Here is a 25,045-nt window from a genome sequence, read left to right as displayed (position 1 = left end):
TGCTGTTCATGGATGGAAATATCAGTCGATGTACAGTGCATTTGGAAAGTATTCAGACCCCTTGACTTTTTCCACATTTTGTTACGTTACAGCCTTATTCTAAAATTGATTGATGATGGCGAACCAAAAAAATAATTCAATCTACACACAAAGCAAACTTTTTTTTTGTTGCAAATGTATAATAAAAAAACTGAAATATTACATTTACGTAAGTATTCAGACCCTTTACTCAGCACTTTGTTGAAGCACCTTTGGCAGCGATTACAGCCTTGAGTCTTCTTGGGTATGACTCTACAGGCTTGGCACACCTGTATTTGTGGAGTGTCTTCCATTCTTCTCTGCAGATCCTCTCAAGCTCTGTCAGGTTGACTGGGGAGCAAAGCACAAATGTTTTCAGGTCTCTCCAGAGATGTTCGATCGGGTTCAAGTCTGGTCTCTGGCTGGGCTACTCAAGGACATTCAGAGACTTGTCCCGAAGGCGCTCCTTGGCTATATTTATCCTACCATTTCTACTGTTCTGCGTGCCATTTATGATTTTCATATGCACATTTTCATGGAAAAGTTTTATTTCAACAATAACGTTTTCATTTCTCGAAATTGTCAAGTGGTTAATCATGTAAAAATCTTAATTAAAATTATATAATCTAAAAGTTAAGTCAACTAATGCGAGATCACCAGCCTCTGTTTTATGGACACATTAATACACCGTGATCCGTTGGCGGCTTAAGAAATTAGCGCATGAAACACATAGCCTATAGGCCAATGCTGCAGAAGGCCTATAATTTCCATTGCTCTTTCACACCAAGGATCAGTTATTATCGAGGGGGAGATTGTTGGAAAGATTTTTCAAATATCTAACTGTGAGGAACTATAGTTTTAATATATTATCATTCACAATGGATGATAAAACACTTTCCTACCATAACTGTGGGAAGTAATGGTGCTAAATTGCTCCCTCAACATTATCAGGACAGAGAAACCAGAAGACACATGCTCACATGGAGCGCTCCAAACAAAAGACAATTAAAAAATGTACAAATCTCGTAAATTATGTTTATGAAATAAATCAAAACTTGTTTCTCACAAGTGTAGCGCGCAACATTTTCTCTCCAAGAATGAGAACAGTAAATGACTAATTAATACATGCTTTAACAGAAATGTATGTAACCAAATGACGAAGATTAACGGTACATTTACTACTGATGACATATATAATTGCGAATTGATAATAAAAATAATCAAAGAGCGAACAATTCACACAGGGAAACAATGAATACGCATGAATTGGCGGGTGACAGTTGAGCCATTCTGGAAAGAGACTCATCTTCGCCACACACCACTCGCCGTCTCAACTTTATTTATTTTTTGTGTACTTTTTACCCCGTTTTCGTGATATTGTTGCATCTCCCGTACGGATTCGGGAGAGGTGAAGGTCGAGAGCCATGCGTCCTCCAAAACACGACCCTGCCAAGCCACACTGTTTCTTGACACACTGCTCACTTATCCCGGAAGCCAGCTGCACCAATGTGTCGGAGGAAACACTGTAGAACTGGCGAACGAAGTCAGCGTGTGTGTGCCCGGCCCGCCACGAGTCGCTAGAGCGCGATGGGACAATAACATCCCGGCCGGCCAAACCCTCCCCTAACCCGGACGACGCTGGGCCAGCCTGGGATCGAACCCGTGTCTGTAGTGATGCCTCTAGTACTGCGCTACACCACTCGGGAGGCCAATGTCTCAACATTTTTTAATTATGCTCAAGACACATTATCTTCACACATTTTAGATGGATTTCACTGACATCTGCAACTCAATAATCAGCTAGGCCTATTGCCACGGGCGCTGCCCAAATTGCAGGTTTCCCAAATAGGCATAAGCCTACGAGCTTGTGATTTGAAACACCACAGCAATTTTTTTTAAATAAGCTAATGATCCTCGATTCCTCTGTGGCTAAGTCATGCTTTCTGGTAAAGTATTTTTAATTATTTTATTTATTTCTGTATTGACAGGAGTAGTTATATAATTTTAGCACATTTATTTTTATTTACTTCACTATTGGACCCAACGCCAAAGTCATTTCTCTCCTGTTCGATTGGTTTTCATATCCTAGTCATATTAGCAACCCATCCTAATTGTTGCATCTTTAGATTCCCCCTCTTTCTATGTTTCTAACAGAGATTTTCATCTCTGTCACATATGTAACCGTATCCGTTGGTCTGTTTAGATTGGTGCTTTCCCGCGAATTGCATTTTGGCAAATGTTTGAAAGTGACATTTTATTGGCTGCTTCATTACATGATTTGCATGTTCTGTTAAGATGCATTACCAGAATCTAAAAGTGATTTCTGTCGTTCTGAGTAGAGTGGGTGGATGCCCTAACTGGTTATGTACCCAATGCATTTGGGTCTGGTAAATTTCTCAAACGGCTGGTAAATAAAAAATCTTCCCGGTCACGTTGTCTGGCGCCACATTTTACTAACGGATACCCTGCTGCGTAGTAGCACTGTTATTGCCTTGCTATATAGTACTTTAGTAATTACACTGTTATTACATTGCTATATAGTACTTTAGTAATTACACTGTTATTACATTGCTATATAGTACATTAGTAATTGCACTGTTATTACATTGCTATATAGTACATTAGTAATTGCACTGTTATTACATTGCTATATAGTACTTTAGTAATTGCACTGTTATTACATTGCTATATAGTACATTAGTAATTGCACTGTTATGACATTGCTATATAGTACATTAGTAATTGCACTGTTATTACATTGCTATATAGTACATTAGTAATTGCACTGTTATTACATTGCTATATAGTACATTAGTAATTGCACTGTTACTGCATTGCTATATAGTACATTAGTAATTGCACTGTTATTACATTGCTATATAGTACATTAGTAATTGCACTGTTACTACATTGCTATATAGTACATTAGTAATTGCACTGTTACTACATTGCTATATAGTACTTTAGTAATTGCACTGTTATTACATTGCTATATAGTACATTAGTAATTGCACTGTTATTGCATTGCTATATAGTACATTAGTAATTGCACTGTTACTGCATTGCTATATAGTACATTAGTAATTGCACTGTTACTGCATTGCTATATAGTACATTAGTAATTGCACTGTTACTGCATTGCTATATAGTACATTAGTAATTGCACTGTTACTGCATTGCTATATAGTACATTAGTAATTGCACTGTTACTGCATTGCTATATAGTACATTAGTAATTGCACTGTTACTGCATTGCTATATAGTACATTAGTAATTGCACTGTTACTGCATTGCTATATAGTACATTAGTAATTGCACTGTTACTGCATTGCTATATAGTACATTAGTAATTGCACTGTTACTACATTGCTATATAGTACATTAGTAATTGCACTGTTACTACATTGCTATATAGTACATTAGTAATTGCACTGTTACTACATTGCTATATAGTACATTAGTAATTGCACTGTTATTACATTGCTATATAGTACATTAGTAATTGCACTGTTATTACATTGCTATATAGTACATTAGTAATTGCACTGTTATGACATTGCTATATAGTACATTAGTAATTGCACTGTTATGACATTGCTATATAGTACATTAGTAATTGCACTGTTATGACATTGCTATATAGTACATTAGTAATTGCACTGTTATGACATTGCTATATAGTACATTAGTAATTGCACTGTTATGACATTGCTATATAGTACATTAGTAATTGCACTGTTATGACATTGCTATATAGTACATTAGTAATTGCACTGTTATTACATTGCTATATAGTACATTAGTAATTGCACTGTTATTGCATTGCTATATAGTACTTTAGTAATTGCACTGTTATTACATTGCTATATAGTACTTTAGTAATTGCACTGTTATTGCATACTAATGAAGTTGAGTGGTTTGTGTCAGTTATTTAAATGTTTATTTCTATCTCCATTGAAACCCCCATAACCTCTGGATCTCTGTCTCCCACAAGGCCAGTGGTCTGTCCATCCATTTGATGATCAGAGATAAAGACTGATGGAGGAGGAAGCATGTTAAAAAAACCTGACCCCATCTTCTCCTTTACGTCTGCTTGTTCCAGACAGCTGCTGCCACTCCCTTCCCCCTTCACAGTGTCCCCAGTTTGCATATGGCTCCTGAGTCCTGACCCTCTGTTTGGCCCTCCCAGGGGATGCTGGGAAAGGCAGGCAGACGGGCCAGAGGCCCATCTGAATAACCCCCTTCTCCCCTGTTGTCCCCCTCTTATGTCACCCCACGGTAATCGTCAGTGGTCATGTGATGCCACATGGGAACGTTCTCCTCTATCCCAGAGTTCTGTGTGGATAAGGGGATGAAAGGGTTGGGCGGGGACCCATTGACTAGTATGGTCTGTCTATGGGCTGTTTTCACTACCTGCTGTAGCCCTACATTGATTTAATCTCTCTGTTTTATCATGAAATCTTTCAGTGAGTCTTAGTAACCATGGTATTAACATCCAACTTTTTGACTGGAAAGTTTTGTTCTATCACTTTCTTCTGTGTTTAAAACAACTTAATATAAAGGTGCTTTCTGCTTTGACAGTAAAAAATATACAAGCCATTTATTTGCCATTTCATTAAAGGGCATCTCAAGCGCATTCTTCCCTGGGTTGTGTTGGGTGAAATTAGATCCATGAATCATCTCAGTGAGTTGTTCAACTCCCTCCCTGGGGTAGTTGGAGGTAAAAACTGAGAGATGGCCCAGAAAGGGCCTGCTATCTCCATTATTGTCATTAGTTTTATAACGTGTGTTCTGACAGATGCAGCAGGCACACACATTTAAGGCTTCCAGGAAGACAGGAAGAGGAGGACGACAAATGGGAGAGGGGCGGTTGGTTGAAATTGTCAATAACACTTTTACTGACACCGATCTGCCCTCCACTCACTCACTCACTCACTCACTCACTCACTCACTCACTCACTCACTCACTCACTCACTCACTCACTCAGTCAAGCACTCTATAACATTCTATCTCTCACTCTGCACCCACATTCACTCACTCTCTTCCTCCTCTGTCCCCAGAACCAGGTCATTGAACAGGAGGATTATGGGTTGTCACTGTCACAGTAGTCACTAGGCTTTGGTTCAGTGCTCCGTTGTCTCTGCTTTGTCTGTCCCACTCCCATCATGCTTATGGGTCACAAATGATTACTATAATTGGTTCAGGGAGGCAGGCAGCGCTTTTTCTTCTTTTCCTACGTTTTTATTTTTACCTCTGACCAGGAAGTTGAAAGAATTCACCAATCCTACGCTGCTGTTCAAAACATGTTATTGGTCGTGTACATTTATTTTGCAGATGCTATCGCAGGTGCAGTGAAATGCTTATGTTTCTAGCTCCAACAGTGCAGTATACACTGAGTGTACAAAACCTTAGGAACACCTTCCTAATATTGAGATGCATCCCCTTTTGCCCTCAGAACAGCTTCAATTGGTCAGGGCATGGACTCTACAAGGTGTTAAAAAGCTTTTCACAGGGATGCTGGCCCATGTTGACTCCATTGCTTCCAACAGTTGTGTGAAGTTGGCTGGATGTCCTTTGGGTGGTGGACCATTCTTGATACACGGGGACACTGTTGAGCATGAAAAACCCTGCAGTGTTGCAGTTCTTGACACACTCAAATTATTGTGCCTGGCGCCTATTACCATACCCCGTTCAAAGGCACTTACGTCTTTTGTCTTTCTCATCCACCCTCTGAATGGCACACATACACAATCCACGTCTCAAGGCTTAAAATTCCTTTAAATGAACATCTCTCCTCCCCTTCATCTACACAAGGTATTCCCAAACTGAGGTACAATGCCGTCGGGGGTACGCCAAATAAAAATGTGATTCACATTAAAAAAAATACTTATACACATTTTTAAATAAATACATTTCTTCACATTTTCAAACAGTACATTTATATTTTGCAACAGGGCTATACATTTGGGTGAGGTTTTTTTCTCACCTGAGTAGCCTCGTTTCACTGCCTAAAATAAAATTGTGCTAAGCAGGGTTCCATCCCGGAAGGTGTCTCCCCCTTCCCTGGAGAACGGAGCTGGTCTCGACCCAACCATGGAGGTACGCCACTCGCCGTGGAAGTCGAAGGCAGCGTCCTCTGGCAACGGGCGTCTCAATGGAGATGTTGAGCCCGGAACTGACACAGACCAGAAACAGCTTTTCCGCCCTGGATCCAGAGGTTCCGGCGCCTTCGTCCGTGGTGGCTTTTCAATCAAGATCGGATCTGGAGGTACCTGTGTCTTCGTCCTCGGCTCTGTCTCCCTCACTGGTAGCTTCTACCTTGGGTTCAGATCCTCGGAGCTCCCAGCCTCACCAGACCGTGAGGCTGCCTGAGAGCCCGGCCCATAAAACATTACCAGCTGTCATCATAGGCAGCTCTATGGTGTGTAACAGCTCGGTCCCCAAGGCAAAAACCCTGTGCTACCCAGGAGCACAGGACATAACAAGGCTGTTTCCGACTGTTCTACCACAGATGCCGGGAGCTGACACTGTCGTAGTCCATGTGGGGTCAAACGACATCAGGAGGGCTAGCTCGGAACATTTGAAAATTGATTTTAAAGAACTGATTTTAGCATTAAAAGACTCCAAAATACAGCCAATAATTTCAGGTCCAGTACTATCGTTGGGCCGCGGGTGTGAAAGATTCAGCAGACTGCTGGCATTACACATCTGGCTAAAAGACTACTGTAGCTCTGCTGGAGTCACTTTTATTGATAACTTTGACGCCAGGATGATTTGGATGGACTCTGTCATTCTTGTAGAGTATCTTCTGTTTCCAGAAGGACTCTGTTCACGCATTTCAAGGCTGCGTTAAAACAATGACTGGTAAATGATCCAAGACCAGCTCAGATAATCCCTACCATTGTGACAATGAGTCATCATAATGCTGCATCAAATGTACATGATCTTAGGGGCATTGGCAAACATAATGTAAGTAATTCATTAAATGTATGTACCCCTAATTGCACCGAATACATCTGTTTATCCTACAGCTATTGTAAGCAGTAGTCATGAGCCTATAAACCAGAGTTACACTGTTAGCACTGAGGCGGTGTGCAATAGTAGGAAGACCACTTTATGCAGCTCACCCTGCAATATCAGCTACAATGTAAATAACATGAGTAAGTCTACCTCTGATAAGCTTCCCAGTAAAGCATTAAAAACAATCCCATATTAACGTATATAGCCTAAGAAACAAGGTCCATGAAGTCAATAACTTGCTTGTAACAGATGACATTCATATTCTGACTATCTCTGAAACTCACTTAGATAATACCTTTGATGATACAGTGGTAGCAATACATGGTTATAACATCTACCGAAAAGACAGAAATGCCAACGGAGGCGATGTTGCGGTCTATTTTCAGAACCACATTCCTGTAAAGATTAGAGAGGATCTCATGTTAAATACTGTTGAAGTAATATGGCTACAGGTTCATCTGCCTCACCTAAAGCCCATTCTTGTGGGAAGCTGCTATAGACCACCAAGTGCTAACAGTCAGTATCTGGATAATATGTGTGAAATGCTTGATAATGTATGTGACATCAACAGAGAACTATATTTTCTGGGTGATTTAAATATTGACTGACTGGCTATCATCAAGCTGCCCACTCAGGAGAAACTTCAAACTGTAACCAGTGCCTCATTGGCAAACGTACTGCAAATAAAGAAATCATGTGACTAAATAAATATAAACTCCACTATGAAACAAAGATAAATTGTATAAAGAATGTTAGTAAAAAGCTTTGGGGCACCTTAAATGACATTTTGGGAAAATTTAATTAATTGAATCAGATGGCTCATTCATCACAAAGCCCACTGATATTGCAAACTACTTTAATGACTTCTTCATTGGCAAGATAAGCAAACTTAGGGATGACATGCAAGCAACAAATGCTGACACTACACATCCAAGTATATCGGACCAAATTATGAAAGACAAGAATTGAACTTTTGAAATCCGTAAAGTCAGTGTGGAAGAGGTGAAACGATTATTGTTGTCTATCTACAATGACAAGCCACCAGGGTCTGACAATCTAGATGGAAAATTACTGAGGGTAATAGCAGACGATATTGCCACTCCTATTTGCCACATCTTCAATTTAAGCCTACTAGAGAGCATGTGCCCTCAGGCCTGGAGGGAAGCTAAAGTCATTCCGATACCCAAGAATAGTAAAGACCCCTTTACTGGCTCAAATAGCCGACCAATCAGCCTGTTACCAACCCTTAGTAAACTTCTGGGGAAAAAAAATATTTTACGGTAAACAAATTGTCAACAGAATTTCAGCATGCTTATAGGGAAGGACACTCAACAAGCACAGCACTTACTTACACAAATGACTGATGATTGGCTGAGAGAAATTGATTATTAAATGATTGTGGGGGCTGTCTTGTTAGACTTCAGTGCAGCTTTTGACATTATTGATCATAGTCTGCTGCTGGAAAAATGTATGTGTTATGGCTTTACACCCCCAGCTATAATGTGGATAAAGAGTTACTTGTCTAACAGAACACAGAAGGTGTTCTTTAATGGAAGCCTATCAAATATAATCCAGTTAGAATCAGGAATTCCCCAGGGTAGCTGTTTAGGCCCCTTGCTTTTTAAAATTTTTACTAACGACATGCCGCTGACTTTGAGTAAAGCCAGAGTTTCTATGTATGCGGATGACTCAACACTATACACGTCAGCTACTACAGCGACTGAAATGACTGCAACACTCAATAAAGAGCTGCAGTTAGTTTGAGTGGGTGGCAAGGAATAAGTTAGCCCTAAATATTTCTAAAACGTAGAGCATTGTATTTGTAACTAAACTCTAAACCTCACCTTAATATTGTAATAAATAATATGGAAATTGAGCATGCTGAGATGACTAAACTGCTTGGAGTAACACTAGATTGTAAACTGTCATGGTCAAAAAATATTGACGCAGTATTAGGTAAGATATGGTGAAGTCTGTCTATAATAAAGCGATGCTCTGCTTTCTTAACGACACTATCAACAAGGCAGTTCCTACAGGCCCTAGCTTTGTCGCACCTTGACTACTGTTCAGTCGTGTGGTCAGGTGCCACAAAAAAGGCCATAGGAAAATTGCAATTGGCTCAGAACAGGGCAGCACGGCTAGCCCTTGGATGTACACAGAGAGCTAATATTAATAATATGCATGTCAATCTCTCCTGGCTGAAAGTAGAGGAGAGATTGACTTCATCACTCCTTTTATTTATGAGAGGTATTGACATGTTGAATGGACCGAGCTGTTTGTTTAAACTACTGGCACATAGCTCGGACACCCATGTATACTCCACAAGACATGCCACGAGGTCTCTTCACAGTCCCCGAGTCTAGAACAGACTATGGGAGGCACACAGTACTACATAGAGCCATGACTACATGGAACTCTATTCCACATCAAGTAACTGACGCAAGCAGTAAAATTAGATTTAAAAAACAGATTAAAAAAACACCTTATGGAACAGCTGGGACTGTGAAGCAACACATACATTGGCACAGACGCATGCATACACACACACACACACACACTAACATGCACAATACATACACATCGATTTAATAATGTAGATATGTGGTGGAGTAGGTGTGAATGTATTGTAATGTTTTAAAATTGTATAAACTGCCTTAATTTTGCTGGACCCCAGGAAGAGTAGCTGCTACTTTGGCAATGTGATACAGTTGAAGTTGAAGTCGGAAGTTTACATACACTTAGGTTGGAGTCATTAAAACTCGTTTTTCAACCACTCCACAAATTTCTTGTTAACAAACTATAGTTTTGGCAAGTCGGTTAGGACATCTACTTTGTGCATGACACAAGTACTTTTTCCAACAATTGTTTACAGAAACATTATTTCACTTACAATTCACTGTATCACATTTCCAGTGGGTCAGAACTTTACATACACTAAGTTGACTGTGCCTTTAAACAGCTTGGAAAATTCCAGAAAATGTCATGGCTTTAGAAGCTTCTGATAGGCTAATTGACGTCATTTGAGTCAATTGGAGGTGTACCTGTGGATGTATTTCAAGGCTTGACATCATGGGAAAATCAAAATAAATCAGCCAAGACCGTAGAAAACAAATTGTAGTCCTCCACAAGTCTTTTCATCCTTGGGAGCAATTTCCAAATGCCTGAAGGTACCACGTTCATCTGTACAAACAATAGTACGCAAGTATAAACACCATGGGACCACGCACCCGTCATACCACTCAGGAAGGAGTCACGTTCTGTCTCCTAGAGATGAACGTACTTTGGTGCGAAAAGTGCAAATCAATCCCAGAACAACAGCAAAGGACCTTGTGAAGATGCTGGAGGAAACGGGTACAAAAATATCTATATCCACAGTAAAACGAGTCCTATATCGACATAACCTGAAAGGCCGCTCAGCAAGGAAGAAGCCACTGCTCCAAAACCGCCATAAAAAAGCCAGACTACAGTTTGCAGCTGCACATGGGGACAAAGATTGTACTTTTTGGAGAAATGTTCTCTTGTCTGATGAAAAATAGAACTGTTTGGCCATAATGACCATCGTTATGTTTGGAGGAAAAAGGGGGAGGCATGCAAGCCGAAGAACACCTTCCCAACCGTGAAGCACGGGGGTTGGCAGCATCATGTTGTGGGGGTGCTTTGCTGCAGGAGGGACTCGTGCATTTCACAAAATAGATGGCATCATAAGGCAGGAAAATTATGTGGATATATTGAAGCAACGTCTCAAGACATCAGTCAGGAAGTTAAAGCTTGGTCGCAAGTGGGTCTTCCAAATGGCCATTGACCCCAAGCTTACTTCCAAAGTTGTGCAAAATGGCTTAAGGACAACAAAGTCAAGGTATTGGAGTGGCCATCACAAAGCCCTGACATCAATCCTATAGACAATTTGTGGGCATAACTGAAAAAGCGTGTGCGAGCAAGGAGGACTACAAACCTGACTCAGTTACACCGGCTCTGTCAGGAGGAATGGGCCAAAATTCACCCAACTTATTGTGGAAGGCTACCCAAAACATTTGATCCAAGTTAAACAATTTAAAGGCAATGCTACCAAATACTAATTGAGTATTCTGACCCACTGGGAATGTGATGAAAGAAATAAAAGCTGAAATAAATCATTCTCTCTACTATTATTCTGACATTTCACATTCTTAAAATAAAGTGGTGATCCTAACTAACCTAAGACATGGAATTTGTGATATGATTAAGTTTCAGGAATTGTGAAACACTTTAGCCAAATACATTTAAACTCAGTTTATGTAAACTTCCGACATGAACTGTACCTAACAATATAAAATAATACACATAAAAAGGAAGAAGTTAAGAAATATTAGAATGTTATTATTGTACCCTCTAAGTGACCTAGGCCTACACTCTGGCCTATCACTTGACATGTTAATGGAACGTGTGTATGTGGTATGTAAATTATGGATCAGCAGTGTATGCCAAAGGCAAGAGTTGGGAAAGAGAACTGGGGCCTGATTGGGGTTCAACTCCACAGGAGCTGCACTTCATTCAAAATGAATGTGTGATCAAAGGCATTTGCCGTTCTGGTTCCTCCTTGTCCATTAAAACTCCATATTTCTCAGGTCCCACTGCTTACTGTGACTGCTGAAAGCCTTTGTGCTTCTGATGTGGAGGAGGCAGTTGGAGCCAGACATGTCAGACTGTGTGATTTATTACACACAACCTCGCTATCACTTGGTCTTGGCTCCTCTTCCCTGTCACTTCTGTCATCCTGTAGCCAAGATGTTGTGGTTGGCCAGGGCTGTAGGAGCAATGTGCAAATTATGCAGCGTTGTTGAATGGAACCTTTCCTTTTTTATTCCGGAAAACTCTTTTTAGGTCCTCTGAATAATGACAAAATAATCTTTAGAATCCTGTTAAATGAACTAGATCTGTCTGATACTTCTACGGAATTTACAGTTATGTGTTACGGTGTGCATGGGCGAAATTTTGGCAAATGGGACAACGTGTCTAGAAGTCTCTTGTGAATGTCTCACTCAATAATGTATTGACTGAATGTCTGTGGCACACTGTCCATACTGTCTATACACACCATTATATGCATACACATTTATATTCCGCACTCTGACATTGCTCGTTCTGATATTTCTTTCTTTTTATTTTGGGGATTTGTGTGTATTGTTAGGTATAACTGTAGTATTAGAGCTAGAGCTAAAAACATAAGCAATTCACTGCACCTGCGATAACATCTGCAAAATATGTGTACTCAACCAATAACATTTGAGTTGATCCCATATCAAGACCCCAGGTGATTGTCTCAGAGTGTTAAGCAATGACCTTTCTCTCGACAACATCTCACCCCCTCCTCGCTAAAGGCGTATCTGTCTTCTGCTTCTGTTGTGGAAGGGTTATCTCATCTGACAACTTCCTGTTTCCCATTTCCTCACAGTGATTGAGGCCCTCTCTCAGTGGCACCAAAGCCTCACCAAATCAATGGTGGCCAATTATTTCCCCAAAAACTTTATTAGGTTTCACAATAGATAACAGGCCTTATATTGTTTTTTATTGATTGCATCACATGCAATGACTTGTAGCTTTTACCCTTTTAAGGGATGGATGAGATTTGATTTAGACTACAATGCCATATAAGAGTTATTGAAAAATAATAATGCTACAAACCTAATAGCCAGGTAAATAGATGATTGCAGGGATGGTGTGCATAACAGATCACAGTGAAAATATGATTACACTGAAAGGCCTGAAACTTGTACATCAAAGCCACATGACTGAATAAATGTTATGTTTATGGATTAGTCTTCAGTACAGTCAGGCCATGGCCGGATGCTCCTATTGTAATGCTACACGATGCTCTGTTGTGCTAATGTGGATAGGGATAATGTCTGGGTCAGGCTCTGTTGAAATAGACCCTTTCTGGTTGCTTTTGGGCTCCTTTGTCAGCTGTGAAAACAAGATGAGATGGGAAGAGGTCTTGTTTGCAGAGGAGCACAGAGTCCACTCCCTGTACCATGGAATCACCCCTATTGGAAGTCTGGGGGCCACTGGGCTTGGCGCCACTGTGAGTTCATTGTGTGAGGCTAAGTTAATACACAAACTAAACGTAGACTTGGACGGATTTGAGAGTGAGGGCCACCATATAGTTTTACTTGGTACTTGGATGTATTCCCTGTGGTCCTCATGCTTCTTTAATATCTACAGATGTTTTGAACGATCAATGAATTATTTGAATCAGACTTCACTCTTATTAGTACATTATTGTATACCATTGATCTTCTGCTTCTTTATAAGCAGCTTTAGTGAGTGAGTCGGGGATGACGCTACTGCCCCAAGCACTGGATTCAAAGCCTGCTTTTCAAAATGTTGTTTTTAAGAGCTGCAGCATCTGGCTGTCGTGCTTGGCCCGCAGGCAGAATATGATCCCTTTTTTAATTCACATCATGTGCACAATCTGAGAACACTTGCTTTACCTTAGACACAGTAAAGAGAAACTAATGTGTGCATGCCGTGTGTATGTTTTTAAATTCTCAAAATAGCAATGTATGTGTGCCTGTGTGCAGCTTTTGCTGTAGCTAGGGCTGGTGCTATTAATGTATAACTGTGTAGCCTAACCGGTGGTTCTGGGTGAAGACTGTCATGAAAATAAAACTACCCCTTATAACCGTTTTATTTTTAGTGGGATGAACAGCTGACTGAAGACGGAACCGCCAGGCATTCGTGTGGATGAGTTTATTTCTGCTGTTACATGGACTCTACAAGGTGATGAAACTTTGTTGCGCCTTGCTGAAACAAGCAAGGTGTTGTAACAAACACCCCCTCCCTGCAGCAGCAGAACAGTCAGGAGCAGAGGAGGAGAAAATGAGTTTTTTATGGTGACCGCAGTCATTTGGCTGACCATTAACCGTCATCCAAAATTCCATGACCGTCGCAACCCTAGCCAGAGCCGGCTCTAAGGGATGGCAAAGCTGGGCATGGACCCCCCCAGATAGAATTTGTGCCCCCCCCCCCCACACACAAAGTTTTGTTCCCTCATGAACATAATAAATTATATGAATTACAGTTTTGCCAATGTAGAGAACATTGTCAGGCCTGACGGTAGCGCAGACTGGGACAGCGGCTATGCTGGGTGTGTGCTCATGATCTGAGGAGGGGGATGTAATAATGTCATATTTAGTAGTTAAATATGAAGGATTCTTTTTCTCAGAGGGAAAAAGTTATTCACTTTTCCAGACAGCTACAGCTAATAATAGGCTAGCTAGTAGCTACTAGCTTCGTTAAGTGTTGGTAGCGGCGAGCTGAATAATTATAGCTGGTTAATCAGCATGGATATACAAAAATGTCTGGGCACTGCCAAGAGCAACAGAGGACCATCATGTCGAGTGCGATGCCAAGCTCACATAGCAGCCTGCTGGCCCGACCACCGAGGTTGAGGATCCTAGCAGCCCACGCTGCCTGTTGACCAACAAGATCTAAACGAGCCAGGGCCTAGCACCAACAGTACGAGGGTAATGTCATAATTAGCACCTGCACCTCCGTTACCCCAGCCACTAGCACCTGACCACCTGTTGGATCTAACCAAAACTGAACCAGGGGTAGCAGAGTTTATTTGTTCTTGCAAAGTGAAATCGAACCACAGCTAGCAACAACAAATGGACTTTGCTCAGTGTTGTTCAAAGATACGGCAGGTCTTTGTCAGCAATGCCGACTGTGCTGTTGGCACTGAAACATGGATTTGTGCGAAAAGTTTGACAATTCCTTCACTCGGAAGAAAGTATAGCAGTGAACACAGATGCAGCATGTTACATCAACGAAAAGCCCAGATTGTCCAACTGGCATTTTGAGAGCGACCTAACAAGTACATTTCGTCAGGAAGGAGAACGGAATCAAGCTTCTCATGAGGTTCAACACCGCATGGAGGAGGCTGCAACTCATCTAAATAGTAAAATACAACCTTTATGGCCCTGGCCGCCATGCCAGAATTATAAATTAATTTGTTTTCCCTCACTGGTTGTTTGGCGGATAAAAAAAAAAAAGTAATGTATAGTTTAGGCATTTTGCTTTTTACTTCAATGTATCTTTTAGATTTATCTGTGATTCTTAATGTAATTTATTGCTTTTGCGGATCTAATTGCTTTTGATAGATATAGAGCTTTGCGTTATTTGACGGGTATGGGGACAATGACCATTAGTTGTGCTCTAAAATTGACAGAGCATCTAACGTTATCTTTTCATTGTGCTGACTCGTTCTGTCCATGGTTCTGAATCAGTGATTACGGTCTGTGTTGTTTTAATGTGCATATCTTGGGCTACCAGTCTGCGTGGGGCTTCTCTTCAACATTACATGTGTATATGGCTGCATTTCCGATAGACCTCCATTTTGTATGTATGACCAATACTGTGCGTAGCCTAGTAAAACAAGTAGGCAAACTTTCCCTCTTATCATTAATTTGCATTACATAGTCATTGTGTGATGGGCTACTGTAAAAGTGATGTCATTGTGCACAATAATTCGCTTTTATGAAAATATTGCGTACCTGGAGGAGTGGCGGCTTGGTTATGGTCATTGCGTAGTGTCACAAATTCGACAGAAATGTAGCCTATATAGTTATTATTGTAGTTTAAGCTATGACGCCTGTGAGAATCCTGTCGCGCTGATCTGTGGTATGTTTCGTAGGCGCAAATGATGTGTAGCTACGGCTGCATTTTTGGATACACATGCAGTAGTGGGGCGCATATCTTGTGTAAAGCGACGGTTGTTTGATGTGTACGGCTACATTTCAGGATATTTTTGTACTTTTGAACAGTAGTAGGACCAATCTATCTTTGTGTTATTCGGGCTCTGAATCAATTTTAGGCATGTCTTCCTGGAGCTGGGTCTGGCACTAGCTGGGTCTGGCACTAGCTGGGTCTGGCACTAGCTGTAGTCTAAGTGGGTGTCTTGGATCTATCTGGCTCTCTCATGCAGATGGCTGGCATAACAGCCGTTGCATCCTGAGAGCTAATAAGGGTGAGTTTATTGTCGGGCCTTGAGAGTGGGGGAGGGGGATTTCCATCTCTGCCTTAGTCTCCCTGCCCCTCTGAAGAAAAGTGGGCCTCACTCTCTTCAAATGGCTGTTGAACACATGTGAAAGGCACAGGGCAGGACTGTGAACTAGCTGGTCTTGATGGGAGAATGAATGGCAGAGCATGGATGGAGGGAAGAGACTATAGTTAGACTAGCCAAGACTCAATGGACTTTCAGTCACGTGTCTGTGAAGATGTAGGCTTATAGAGTATTGACACGGACCGTCTTACCATTTCTGTGGGAGATTTAGTAAGGGACTACAGAGAAGATTTTAATTCTTGTGTTTTACTGCCACTTATTGAGTGTTGATTTATCATAGCTGAAATTATATTTCCTCCCGTAAATTAGAGACGTATAAATGTAGCTTTCTGGCCCTAAATAATGTGATCGTCTAGCAGCAGTGGTCAACACAGGAGATTAGAATGTCCCACCTACAGTAGGATGGCCCCAGATGGAATGCAGGGGTCTGGTTGTCATGGGGACAGACAAGCCCGGGACTCGTAATCGTGTTGGGAGATGGAGCCTACCATCTGAGAAGACTAACCCTTGAGTAATGAGATCTGTTCTCCACTACAAAGATAGGCAATTTAGAGAGGAGATGAATTTTATCATTTTTTTAATGTATTTTTCTGTTCCTACATATTGAAACCAGATTAATTAATGATCATCCCCTCCTCCATTTTCTGCTTAACTGTGTTCATGTAGGCCAGTTTAAAGGGCTCCAGCATCAAAGTGAATGACTGGCTGCATTTAGTCATTCAGAGTCTGTTGCTCCACATAGTTACTTTAGATGAGTGTAATCTATCAGATGGTGACTTCCTGGTACTCTATCGAAGGCTAATGTATTTTTTCTTCTTACCTGCTCTAGCACAGTGAATATGATGGATGGAAGGTAAGCCCAGCTCTGTTGACCAGGGCTGCGCTGCTGTTTCCTTTTTGTTCACTGTGTGTTGGGAGACAGCCACCACCACACATACAGGCCCAGGAGGACGAAGAACAATGGATTCCATGCTAAATATAGCAGGTTCTTAGGTGCAGATGAATATGGTCTTGTTGATGTGAAGAGGTCTGTGTGTGAAGGAGAGAGGAGTCCAGGGCTGGGCCTGGGTTCTGTGCTGAGATGCACACGCTTAGGCCTTGATATACATAATCAACTTTCTGCCAAAAAATATGCAGTTTTCCATAATCTTGGGCTGCTGGTACAGAAATAGGGATGATGAGCTCAAAAGAAGGAAGCTATAATATGTATTTTCGATAGGGAAGTGTTTACAAATAGGGGGCGATTTTGGTCCCATAATGCTGACAGTTATTCTACATGTATTTTTATAGCCCGGAGATGGATTAGATGCATAATTTATAATATTATCAGCATCGTTTACTGGAAAGTTGGGGGATTGATCCTTTGTAGTCATCCCTGATTGTATCCAAGCGTTTAGTAGTCATAAGGAAGAATTATTATGATGTTTTTGGCATGATAATGTGAAGACATGATAAGGTGTTCTATCATAAAGCGCTTTATCATATTGTCTGACATCCTGTTTCCTGGCTGGCCAGTGACGTCCTTGCCTGGGGAGCCCAGTGTCCCAAGCTGCCGGCGGGAAGGTAACTCGCCCTTTCAGCAGCACGTACTCTGTACGTTCGAATGTGACCTCTACAGACCAGACCAAGCTAGCTAACAAGCTTGTGTGTGCAGTACTAGTTAAAAAGACATCTTACCTTTTTGTAGTTAATCAATCCTGTAATGTCCTTAACTTAACTAGCATTAAACAAGTTAATACATTCTTCTCTAATTAAACATCTCTCTCTTTAATTTCTGAATCACGCTTGTAATGTTGTCAGAAGGCTACAGTAACCTATGTTTCAGAGGGGGATGGGCAGGTAAGGGGGATACCTAGTCAGTTGTACAACTGAATGCGTTCATCTGAAATGTGTCTTCCACATTTAACCAAACCCCTCTGAATCAGAGAGATGCGGGAGGCTGCCATAATCGACATCCACGTCTTCGGCGCCCGGGGAACAGTGGGTTAACTGCCTTGCTCAGGGGCAGAACGACTGATTTTTACCTTGTCAGCTCGGGGTTTCGATCATGCAACTTTTCAGTTACTGGCCCAGCACTCTAACCACTAGGCTACCTAGGAAGCTTACACAAACACGCGCACACACACTGCCAAATATTTTCAGCTGGCAGGCAGACGCTGCAATATGTTTCTGAGTGACAGATGAGGGCTTTGCATATGCACTTTGTTGCCATTTTTGTGGGACAAGAAAAAAATGCCTGGAACATAAAATAACATTATTAACCGGTTCCCATGCTCTTCAAATAAAGGTTATGTTCTGGAACAGTATAGATCACTTTCGTTTCCGGTTCTGATTCGGTTTATCTAATCATTTTCAGTTTTTTGGTTCTGTTCCCTGAACCGTTCCAACCCCTGGCTCCTATAAACTTGACGCTGGTGCTCATGGGTCCTGTTACAGGCTTTGGATTTACCATTTATGTTTTGAGCTTGGACTTTAGCAAGTATAGCTTGTTAGCATGTAGGACACACGGATTTGTGTCACCTCGTTGGTCAGTATGTGTTACATCTGTGCTGGTTGCCATCTCCTTGATGGGAGGGTGTTTCACCTGTGCTGGCCCAGGTGCTATTGAAGAGTAGCTGGCTTAGTGCTCCAGTTGTCTTGAGATAAGTAGAGGGTCAACACCTTTAGTTCACTCTCCCTATTTGATTTCTAGAAAAACATTCCTTTGTCTGATTTCCCAGATTTTTGTTTTGCTCCACCTTTTTGGTTTGCTTCCTGTCATCAAGTTTTGGTTTGGGTGTTTATTTTGTTTGCCTCTTCTTGATCAAATGTAGTCATGGAGGGTGTCTTTTTAGTTCCAGTTGTTGTTGTTGCTAGTCAACTTTCAGTGGACACTCCCATGAGTGTCTTTCAGAAGCCCTCCTAAAACCCACCTGTTTTGTTGGGTTGTTGTCAGTGACTCTTTTGTTAGTTCCCCTTTGTGTATGAGCAACATTTTTTGGTTTTCTTGCTGGGGAATGTAACAGTCCTTTTACATGGAAATGGCCTGCCTTCCCTCTGACTGTCTACTGCAGAGAGGATGCACAGGACACCAGGTGAAACTTAGTTATGTGCAGCACTGGTTTCAATTGTCCTCTTGAACAATGCCTTTTGAGATTAGGTGCCTTCCTTGGGATAATCCACTTAACAGCAAAGTTTCCACAACCGTGAGAAGACCCGCTGTCTCAGTCTCACACGCACACACTATCATCAGTGCCAAGGCAAGATGACCCTGTTTACATCAGAGCCAGTCTCCATGTAAAAGAGAGGAGGGCGAAGTGACGGACTCTGTCTGTGCTGCTGGACGGGGCCTGGCACTGCCATGTGGGTTGGGCTGGCACTGGATGCATTGTTCCCCCATCGTAGCCAGGGATTTCTCTTCCCAGCACTACAGAGAAGAGGGAGGGAGGGAGGGCGGGCGGGCGGGCGGGCAAGGGGGAGAGTAGTGATAGCTATTAGCCAGAGCATCGAAGGACACTCCAGTTCCTCAGAGGACCCTTACATTTTTGGAATTCTGTTTTTTTTCCCTCTTCCCCCTGGCCCCTTTCTTGTAATGTAAACCAGGATGAGGTAAATTCAGGTACTTGGACCCAGAGATGACTCCTAGCTATAGTCCTAGTCAGGGATTCTGGCACTTGTCAGGGATTCTGTGAACTAAACCGTCACTGCAACTCTGCTCCCTGTTTCAACTGTGGAAAGGTAACCTGAAGGTAAAGGATCTTGTTTCCTATTCTAGTGTTTACTCTACGTAGCATAAACTTCTAGAACTAGCAATGTAAATACACTACATGGCTGCTCGTCGAACATCTCATTCCAAAATCCTGGGTATTAATATGGAGTTGGTTCCCCCTTTGCTACTATAACAGCCTCCACTCTTCTGGGAAGGCTTTCCACTAGTTGTTGGAACATTGCTGCGGGGACTTGCTTCCATTCAGCCACAAGAGCATTAGTGAGGTTGGGCACTGATGTTGGGCGATTAGTCCTGGCTCGCGGTTGGCATTCCAATTCATCCCAAAGGTGTTCTATGGGGTTGAGGTTAGGGCTCTGTGCAGCCCAGTCAAGTTCTTCCACACCGATCTCGACAAACCATTTCTGTATGGATCTCGCTTTGTGCACTGGGGCATTGTCATACTGAAACAGGAAAGGGCCTTCCCCAAACTGTTGCTACAAAGTTGGAAGCACAGAATTGTCTAAAATGTCATTGTAAGCTGTAGAGTTAATATTTCCCTTCACTGGAACTAAGGGGCCTAGCCCGAACCATGAAAAACAACCCCAGACCATTATTCCTCCACCAAACTTTACAGTTGGCACTATGCATTGGGGCAGGTAGCGTTCTCCTGGCATCCGTCAAACCCACATTCGGAATGCCAGATGGTGAAGCGTGATTCATCACTCAAGAGAATGCGTTTCCACTGCCCCAGAGCCAATGCTTGACATTGCGCATAGTGATCTTAGGCTTGTGTGCGGCTGCTTGGCCATGGAAAGCCATTTCATGAAGCTCTAGACGAACAGTTCTTGTGCTGACGTTGCTTCCAGAGGCAGTTTGGAACTCGGTAGAGAGTGTTGCAACCGAGGATAGACAATTTTTACGGGCTACACGCTTCAGCACTCGGTGGTCCCGTTCTGAGGTTGTGTGGCTACCACTTTGTGGCTGAGCCATTGTTGCTCCTAGACGTTTCCACTTCACAATAACAGCACTTAAAGTTGACCAGGGCAGCTCTAGCAGGGCAGAAATGGTATGACCTGACTTGTTGGATAGGTGGCATCCTATAACAGTTCCACGTTGAAAGTCACTGAGCTCTTCAGTACGGGCCATTCTACTGCCAATGGTTGTCTATGTTGATTGCATGGCTGTGTGCTCAATTTTATACACCTGTCAGCAATGGGTGTGGCTGAAATAGCTGAATCCACTAATTTGAAGGGGTGCCCACATACTTTTGGCCATGTAGTGTATGTATCAAGTTCGACTCCAGGCAACAACCAGATGTTTGGTTTCCGAGAACCCATGTTAACGTGTAGCCTAGGTGTGAGCTCCCATAACAACTCAAAGGTTCAGAATTTGACATTACCCTTTGCCAAGGGGTTTTAAACATGTGTCCAGCTTGCTAATAATCACCTAAATGAAAGCTCGACAGTTAGGGGAGCAAAAATGATAGAGGACAATTTGTTTGCAAGTTTTTTGCTGATGTTGATGGCAAGGAAATATAACCCGTTTTCAGTGCGGCCCTACAGACCTCGTTGAAGGCAGCCCCCGGGGAAAAATGAATATGAAATCCCTGGCCTAGACTCTGAGAATCTGACAGAAGGTCTGCAACTGAATGTAGGCTTAAACCAGGCTAACAGTTGTGGAATAGGGCATTTTTGTAAGCTCCATCAAGCATGGCAGACCATGGAGTGCATGTCAGCCAATGCTCAACATCCAGAGAGCTAGTAGATGGCCAGTCGGAAGGTCAATAGGTCACAGACTAGTATGTTGCATGATACCTAATGTTCAAGCCATTGGTTTAGAATGGGTCTGAGCTCAAAACTTTTTGAAACGGACTGTTTGGAGTTTCCCTTGATATTCATCTGACACGTTTCTGTGGTGCCTTTTTGAAAAACTGTCCACGCATTCGCTTTAGTGGTGGATTAATGGTTAAATGGAAAGAATTTCACAGTGGTTTGAATGCCATGAAAGGAATATCTGTTTGTGTCAATGTCAAGTGAATCCCCAGTAAAAATCCATTCACTTATGTCCATGTATTGTTTGCTGGTTATGAAAAACCAGTCCATCAGTTGAGTAGTCCAAGGTCACCAGACACATTGACCCCTCTTTGACTCTATCAGGCTTAATTCTCGCAAGGTCCTTCAATTGTGTCAGAGAGAAAAAAAGGGACAGCTAAGCAAGCCCATGCTAAATGCATCACAGATCTTCATGTGGGTAATCCTCATTGACCAATGGCACCTTGCTTTGCTCTTGCGGCATGTTTTTTTTTTTTTTTCCTGCTCTCGAGCGCTTGTCCTGGTTTGTGGTGGCTGGCTGGTTCTGGTTGGTTTTCTGCTGCAGCTGTCACTCCCTCCATGTCCTTACCCAGCTGTTCCAGTAGCATCTCAGTCAGTCAGTGGTCTAGTTGGTCTCATAGATGTCCATTAGACTAATCTGCCATGGCCTGATGTCGTCCAAAGTAAGCTGGGGGTTAAGCTGGGCACCAGTTTGTGCTCGTTGTATAGATTAGTGTGTGTGGTGCTCGTCCCCCCCTGCTTGGCACACAAATTCATGGCGTCTGTTAGCAGCAGCTTGGCCATCCATCCTACTTTCTCTGGACTGGATGTGTGTAGGCCAATGTTTGGGTTCCTCCTTCAGGCCTGGTTGGCAGAACGTTTGTTCCTCTATGGCTCTTATTTGGCTCTGGGAGAAAGAAACAGGCTTTGTTTTAGAAACTGGAAAGTGAGACTGCAACTGTATATCCTAGCCTTGTTGGATTATAGGCGTATAACGTAATTCAAAATATGATATTCTCCTACAGTGCTGGCCATGTAAAGTTTCACCTTTTCATTCAAATGCCGACTGTTTAGTCTACAGACGTTGTCTGGGTTGCCATGGTAATGCCTGGCAAGGTTGAGCAGAAAGGCGGAGTGGGGACGCAGTCCATCTTTCCCCATGAGACACCCTCTTGGACAAGGCCATGTCAAATCTTGTGGAACCATGTCAGCTTTCCCTATTCTATTTCAATGGCTCTGGGGCTGTAGCCTTTTAGCCTGTAGTTGTATTGAGCCTAGGTGCTTTATTGGGATTGGAGCCTAGGTGATTTCTTCTCAGTAGAGCCTAGGTGATTGCTTCTGTGTAGAGCCTAGGTGCCTGTTAATTAAAGGAGCAATTAACTGTGCGTATTACAGAAACATGGTAGCTTTGCTAACCCGTTCATATACCCCCCCCCCCCCCCCTCCTTATCTCCCTCTCAGGTGCTGACTGTTTTAGACCAGAGATGCAGGTCCCCCAATTTGGTGCTCCTCGGACCTGAAACTGGTGACGGGACTGAGGAGTGGACACAAACCAAAGACCCCCTTCTCTACAGCCAGCCGTGTTGGATGCGGCTGAATAACAAGCTGAGGAAGAGAAAAAGAAAGGGCATTCGATTCTTCCACTCCATTCAGAGGACTGCCATCCATGTGGTGGTATGATGAGACTGTAAGTCAGGAGAAACACATTCAGACGGGAGCGGAGTGTTAAAGGGAGAGAAAGAAAGAAAGAAAGAAAGAAAGAAAGAAAGAAAGAAAGAAAGAAAGAAAGAAAGAAAGAAAGAAAGAAAGAAAGAAAGAAAGAAAGAAAGAAAGAAAGAAAGAAAGAAAGAAAGAAAGAAAGAAAGAAAGGTAGAGGATTAAGGGTGCGAGGTGAGTGTCTAGGTGCCCTCCTAACCTCTAGGTGGTAGTACCAGTCAGGGCAGCAAGATGACCAGCCTGTTCAGGCGCAGCAGCAGTAATGGAGGCTCCAGGGGAGGTGGAGGAGGAGGGGGAGGCAGTGGTGGTTCCACCCCAGGAGATCTCAACAACAGCCGGCCTAACCGACAAGTCCGGCGCCTGGAGTTCAACCAGGCCATGGAGGACTTCAAGATCATGTTCCCCACCATGGATTACGAGGTAATCGAGTGTGTCCTGCGTTCCAACAACGGGGCGGTAGACGCCACCATCGACCAGCTCCTTCAGATGAGTATCGACGGAGAGGGATCAGATGACAGCTCTGACTCCGATGACAGCATCCCAACAGAGGTCAGTCAGTGCAGGGTCACTGACTCTCTTCATTTAAAAAAATTAATAAAAATGCCAATAGTACCACCTTGCCAGCTGGTTAGCACATGCTCCGAGTATGCATCCTGGTATTTTGTCTGGCCCCTCGGCCTTGTGAAAGTTAACCAGTTTAAAGCTCTTCCTCACATCGGCTACGGAGAGCGAGATCACACAGTCGTCCAGAACAGCTGGTGCTCTTATGCATGGCTCAATGTTGCTTGCCTCGAAGCGAGCGTAGAAGACATTTACCTTGTCTGTTAGGCTCATGTCGCTGAGCAGCTCAAGGGTGGGTTTCCCGGTGTAATCTAAGATAGTTTGCAAGCCCTGACACATCAGTCACGCGTCAGAGCCAGCATAGTAAGATTCGATCTAAGTCCTGTATTGATGCTTTGCCTGTTTTGAATACTTGTCGGAGGTCGTAGCGGGATTTCTTATATGTCCGGATTAGTGTCACACTCCTTGAAAGCGACAGCTCTAGCCTTTAACTCAGTGCGGATGTTGACTGTAATCCATAGCTTCTAGTTGGGGTGTGTACGTACGGTCACTGTGGGGGCAAGGTCGTCAATGCACTTATTAATGAAGTCGGTGACTGATGTGGTAAACTCATCAATGTTATCGGATGAATCCCGGAACATATTCCAATCTGTGCTAGCAAAACAGTCCTGTAGCATAGAATCCGCTTCATCGGACCACTTCCATATTGAACGAGTCACTGGCACTTCCTGTTTGAGTTTTTGCTTGTAAGTAGGAAGCAGAAGGATAGAGTTATGGTCTGATTTGCCAAAGGGAGGGCAAGGAAGGGCCTTGTATGCATTTCTGTTTGTGGAATTAAGATCTAGAGTTTTGTTACCTCTAGTTGCACAGGTGACATGCTGGTAAAAATTGTTAAACGGATTTAAGTTTCCCTGCAGTAAAATCACCGGCCATGAGAAATGCTGCCTCTGAATGTGCGTTTTCTTGTTTGCTTACGGCCCTATGCAGCTCGTTGAGTGAGGTCTTTATGCCAGCATCGGTTTGTGGTGGTAAATAGATAGCTACGAAAAATATGGATGAGAACTCTTTTGGTAAATAGTATGGTCTGCAGTTTAGCAGGTATTCTAACTCAGCCAAGCAAACCTTGAGAC

At 42.7% G+C, this 25,045-nt stretch overlaps 1 protein-coding gene across 6 annotated transcripts in view; it reads left to right on the top strand.

The window, feature by feature from the left end:
* LOC106581252 (CUE domain-containing protein 1) overlaps positions 1–25,045 on the top strand; it is a 47,048-nt gene that overhangs the window by 3,875 nt on the left and 18,128 nt on the right. For 4 of the 6 annotated variants that reach the window (XR_014381916.1, XM_045703891.2, XM_014163188.3 and 1 more), the window contains one exon: positions 23,100–23,903. Coding sequence is in view for 5 of the 6 variants with exons in the window: in XM_045703891.2 (XP_045559847.1) it covers positions 23,586–23,903 (318 nt within the window). In the remaining variant the exon portion in view is untranslated. Of the gene's footprint in view, positions 1–14,616; positions 15,070–23,099; positions 23,904–25,045 lie in introns of those variants that run through there. The other 2 variants (XM_045703888.2, XM_045703890.2) reach the window with 2 other exon arrangements.

This window comes from Salmo salar, chromosome 20 (assembly GCF_965601325.2).
Source record: "Salmo salar chromosome 20, fSalSal1, whole genome shotgun sequence".
Lineage (NCBI taxonomy): Eukaryota > Metazoa > Chordata > Actinopteri > Salmoniformes > Salmonidae > Salmo > Salmo salar.
The sequence above is the reverse complement of the archived record's forward strand: the minus strand, read 5'-3'. Positions and strand labels throughout refer to the sequence as shown.